At 47.7% G+C, this 5,162-nt stretch overlaps 1 protein-coding gene and 1 pseudogene across 1 annotated transcript; one reads left to right on the top strand and one right to left on the bottom strand.

Annotated features, from left to right (window-relative positions):
* The first annotated feature begins 227 nt into the window (after positions 1-227).
* Positions 228-2,257, top strand: LOC149337020 (uncharacterized). Its single transcript, XM_089554303.1, has 2 exons — positions 228-350; positions 818-2,257. Exons 1-2 carry the CDS (start codon positions 243-245, stop codon positions 2,255-2,257), a joined length of 1,548 nt encoding a protein of 515 aa, XP_089410429.1. The 5' UTR covers positions 228-242.
* Positions 2,258-2,446: 189 nt separating this feature from the next.
* LOC149337019 (uncharacterized) lies at positions 2,447-4,257 on the bottom strand (annotated as a pseudogene).
* Between the last annotated feature and the right edge of the window lie 905 nt (positions 4,258-5,162).

Genomic DNA, 5,162 nt, shown 5'->3' with positions numbered 1-5,162 from the left:
TCTTGTGAGAAATGCCGCCTGTATACAGTAAGCCTGCGTTCAACGAGTCATATTACGCGGGTCTGATCGGGTCGGCGCGTGCGCAATACGAAGAAAAGATAGAACTCTGCGACGATGTGGACCCGTACACGTTGCGACCCGGTGCGGATACGACGACGGACGTCAGCGCTTTCCCCGAGGTTTCGCACGGAGACATTGTGAACTATTTGGTGTTTTCTTCAAGTTTCGTCACTCTGCAAGAGATGAAAGCGTACAAATCACTTGAAGCCCACAACTACTTCACGAGCGGCTGGGTGAAAACTCTGTCGGCGAAGCGGCTGCAGGGAGAAAAGGTGCTGCTGCTGGGAGAGGTAAGATGAAGCCTTCGTTTTTGGTGTCGCGTTTTGTGCACAGCATTCAGAGGCATTTCCTGATTAGCCGATGGTGTGTACAAGAGACGCGCGACATTGTAGCGCCTTATAGAGAAATCAACTGAACCATTTTAAGATTAAAAGAATCGCGCAAGCACTGTTCATGTGTAACGCCTCAGGTCCCATGATCTTCAAAAACAAGAAAGACGAGAGTGATTTATGGCTGAACGAATGCACAGTATGTGTGCTTGCCATGCTTTTTGTTCGCGTACCTCTGTATTGTGTGCAGTGCCTCAGGTTCCATAATCTTCAAAAACAAGAAAGACAGACGTTGGAGCGAGTGCTTTATGGCTGAACAAATGCCCAGTTGTGTGCTTGTCATGCTTTTTGTTCGCATACCTCTGCATTGTGTGCAGTATGTGCATTTTGATCTCACCATTTTAATTTTCCCTCGATTTTCTTTGTAGGTGAACCACTCACAACGGCTCGGAGAGCATCCACTGAAGGTGTGGATTCTGTGCAAGGAAAATGGATCCGTGCTGACTGCACATTGTACCTGTATGGCCGGTGTGGGAGAAGCTTGTTCCCATGTCGGTGCCTGCTTGTTTGCTGTCGACACAGGTGTAAGGATGAGGAAATCATTTACTTGCACTCAGAAAGATAACATATGGCTCCCTACCTATGTGGAAAAAGTCCAGTTTAAAAGGTTGAGAGAGATAGATTTCACATCCGCCAAAGGGAAAAAACGACAGCTTGACGACAGGATTGAGAGCACCCCCACTAGCAAAGTAGCAAGACAGAGACTGGATGTGCCACCAGCCTCACCAGCAGAGGTGGAACGCTTGTGCAGCGTCTTCAAAAAAAGTGGTGTTGTGCCTGCAATTTTTTCTGTGCTGCCCAGCCATTCTGCTGCCTTCAAAAAACCAGTGCCCACACAGCCAGCACACCTTCAGAATTCGTACATGAAAGACGCTTTATCCGAAGGACTTGACGCGCTTGTTAACAAGGCTAACGAATTTCTGAGCAAGTTTGATATCACTGATGAAACAGTGAAACTCATCGAAAGTAAGACAAAAAACCAGAGCACTTCCCCAGACTGGTATCTATACCGAGCCGGTAGAGTAACTGCGTCAGTTATGAAAAATGTGTGCCGAACAGCTCTAGGTAATCCTAGTATATCCTTAGTGAAATCAATATGCTATCCTGAAAAAAAATCACTGAAGATTCCAGCCATTGTATGGGGTTTAGAGCATGAACAGGATGCTCTGAAGGCTTATGAAGATTACTACAAGCAGAAGCACGACAACTCCAACTGTTCCAAGTCTGGTCTCCATCTCAGTGCCTCCTATCCATTCGCTGGAGCGACACCAGACGCACTGATCTCGTGCTGTGGTAGAGGCGTAGCCGAGGTTAAGTGCCCTTACTTACTGCGGAATGCCACCTCATTCACTGAAGCCAGGTCCTGTTTGACCAGCATCAATGGTACTCTGAAGCTTTCAAAGCAACATGAGTACTACTACCAAGTTCAAGCCCAGATGGCTATATGCAAGGTAGAATACTGCGACTTCATTGTGTGGGCTCCAAACCTTTTCCATGTACAAAAGATTAGGAGAGACGATGAGTTCTGCAGTCAAATTTTTGCAACTGCGAAGGAATTTTTCATCAAAGTTATTCTTCCTGAACTGTTCACAAAGTTTTACACACGGCAACAGACAGTCCCAGAGAATTCATTGCCATCCGCAGATGTTTACTGTTTCTGCCAAGGACCGGAGACAGGACGCATGATTGCATGCGACAACCTGACATGTAAATTTAAATGGTTTCATTTTTCGTGTGTAGGAATCACACGGGCGCCGAAGTCTAAGAAGTGGCATTGTCCACAATGCAAGCAAAATAAAGAGAATTAGTTCGCTTGGCATTAGTGTTTCATTCTGCGGAACTATTCACTTTAGTAAGTAAATAAAGAAGTGCACAAACTCTGCAATAAATAAATTTTATTTTCAGAACCATTCTATCTGTAGAACAAATAGTAAGGCAGTTGTGATATTGCAGCACTACATAGTAGCCAGATTTTTTATATTTAGCATCAAGAGACATTAGTGAAGCTCTGATGTAGGTGAAGGCACTTCACTGTCAGCTTCCTTCAGCTCTGCTACAATTGACGGACACAAGTTAGACAAAGCACAGCAGACACTGACTATTTTATCTAGTGGCGGTGCATCATCACCCTCTCGACGGGCAACATACTCTATGGGAAGAGTGCCTTTGAGGATGGTGAACTTGTTTCTGATTAGACCAATAACACGTTCAACATGTATTCTCACGTTAGCAAGCTTTCTGGTGCTCAAAACTTCTTCTGCGGACAGCTGTTTTTTTCCTTTCGTGTACGCAGGTACATGCAACCGTGCACAATAGAAGCCAACACTCTCAGAGATGTTGAATCCCCGGTCGGCAAGCACAACATCATCAGGGCGCAGGTTATCTGAAATGCCGCTATGCTCTGTGATGTGGTTATCGCTGCAGCGCCCACCCCAACCCTCAGATATAAAGGTGACGACACCTTGAGGAGCAATGCCAATCAGGAACTTCGCTGTGTTACTGTGCTTATATTGTGACCATGTCTCGCTTCGTGCTGAATACGATGATGGCCGCTCTATTTTTATTTCAAAGCAGTCTATTACGACTGCCACATTAGCACCAAATGAATAAAAAAAAAAGCCTGTGGCATTGTCTCCTGCAATGAGACTCGCTCTGGCCATGATACAAAAGACTTGAGCCTACAGTCTGCAACATGCAGCCACTTATCAAAAATTCGACACACTGTGGCCTCTGAAATTCCAAATCTGAAGCCAAGATCAGTGTTTTGAAAATTCAGTTTCAGCTTCATTAAAAAAAGAATAAACTCCTGGAACTTGGTTAAGCTGTTTTTGACACCGTGTGGGACATAGCACTGCAAGATTTCAAATATCCCATACAGAATGTCAAAGTTTGCCATCCCAGTGTAGTAGACGACCCTTGCATTGCTCTTGCTGAATGCGGCTTCCGTCCATTGTAGTTTGTCCATCTCAGTACGCAGTGCATACAAGTTGTCATTAAGTGTAGTGCACTGTTCTTCTAAGACTGCAATGTCTCTCATTGTCAAATCTGCCTGTACAGCAACTCCTGAAATTAACAAAGCAAACATGAGTGATGAAATCAGTGGCTCACCAGCATGCAGACATATCATAACAGTAATGTAAACAAACAGAACAAAGATCTAGAATGAACGAAATCTACCTTCCAGACTTAAAACAAAGTCAAAGGAGACCCTGACCTGATTCATTTTCGACAGCGTTGACTTCAGATTCAGCTCGCGGTAGTGACAGGTTGTTCTCAGCATATGTGCTGTCGTCGTCATCGCCGTCGCAGCGGTTGCCGGATGGCGTGGTGGCGACTCCGGATGCTCCTGCAGTTGCTGTGGTCTCCTTGTCAACCTCGGCTGTTTGCTTGAACCGGCGCTTTGCAGACCGTTCGTAACGCGCAGTGCTCTCGTGATTCGAGCTGTATCCCAGCAAAAGAGTTGGGGCCCAATCCGGGTTGGTTTCGTCCCAGAGCTTGGAGGGTCTCCCTACAAATGCAAGCAAACGTTATTCTAGTGCAGTGTCAAGTGCGCCTTATGTAATAATAGCGAAGGCTTACCTGTAACAAAGTGGGCGCCGCACACTCGGATGTTTGGGAGATCGACCCTTAGATCGGAGCGCTTGATATGCGCAAGCCACAGGCTGCGCCGCTTCACGCTGAGTGTTCTCGTTCGCTCGCATTGGCCCTCGACGACCTTCGGAAGGCGAAAAAGGTTCGTGTTGGCCGACTCCTTCCTCGAACTGCTTTTACTGCGGTTGCTGCAGCCAACAACAGCGCAGATAGCCATTTCAAAACAGTGTGCTCACACGACTGCAATGGCGATGGTGCTCCGCTGGTCCGCGGTGCGGTGCTCCACGATGCCGGCAAACAAAATCGCGTTTGCGGAAGTGACGTCAGTGCAAGCCATCTATTAGCCATCGCGGGTTGGCTTCGCCACATGGCAAGCCCCAGGATGAGCCCAAATACTGTGGCGAACCGAATGCACCAAAAGAAAAAAAGTTTTCGGAGTTTTCGGAAAAGCAGGACTCGATAGCGTTATCGGACCACCTCCACTGATCAGCCGCCGCTATCCGCAGCTGCGCGGGGTGTGCTCTGCGCCTTCTCTGCAGACGAACTGTGGTCGCAGTGCAGTGTTTGAAGTACGCGTGTGAGGTCATGCAGTTGTGACGTCAGGATTCTGCTGAGTAGGCCTTTTTCGGTCAGTCTCACGGCTACGCTGACCTCGGTTTTTTCTGCGACAGGGGGCTTTACCGCTAGTGCGTTAAAACTACTAATTCCGAACGCACGGGCCTGCGTTTTACGCAGTGCAATAGGGCGGGTCGGCTTTGAGCCCGATGCATCTTTCGCATGATTTTTTCTCGTCCTCTCCGGCCCAAGATGCGCTGTTTCCAGATTACAACTCACAAAAAATGCGATCAAAGCGAACGCCACGAAACAGCCCCAGAGGAGCTCAGGCGCCAGAACCCAGCCAGCTCAGGCGCCAGAACCAGGCCCGCCTTCAGCAGGCCGCTTCCATAGTCGATGCGTATGCTATTGACTGTGGGCTTCAAATGTGCTCCAGCGAAATCAGAGCTTCTGCATGTCAGAGCGAACGCAAAGGATAGGACAGCAATTCACATCTCTCTGTCAGGAGGTCCTATTAGAGAGGTGCAGGAGCTCCGTATTCTGGGCCTTTTCATTCACCAGACTCAG

The sequence above is a fragment of the Amblyomma mixtum genome, chromosome 7 (genome assembly GCF_055824585.1).
Source record: "Amblyomma mixtum isolate Tamu chromosome 7, ASM5582458v1, whole genome shotgun sequence".
Classification (NCBI taxonomy): domain Eukaryota; kingdom Metazoa; phylum Arthropoda; class Arachnida; order Ixodida; family Ixodidae; genus Amblyomma; species Amblyomma mixtum.
The sequence above is the reverse complement of the archived record's forward strand: the minus strand, read 5'-3'. Positions and strand labels throughout refer to the sequence as shown.

Excerpts from the sequence above, each read along its gene's own strand:
- LOC149337020 (XM_089554303.1), top strand. The coding sequence starts at position 243 with ATGAAAGCGTACAAATCACTTGAAGCCCACAACTACTTCACGAGCGGC. Across the intron at positions 351-817 it reads AGGTGCTGCTGCTGGGAGAG|GTGAACCACTCACAACGGCT; the intron begins GTAAGATGAAGC and ends TTTTCTTTGTAG.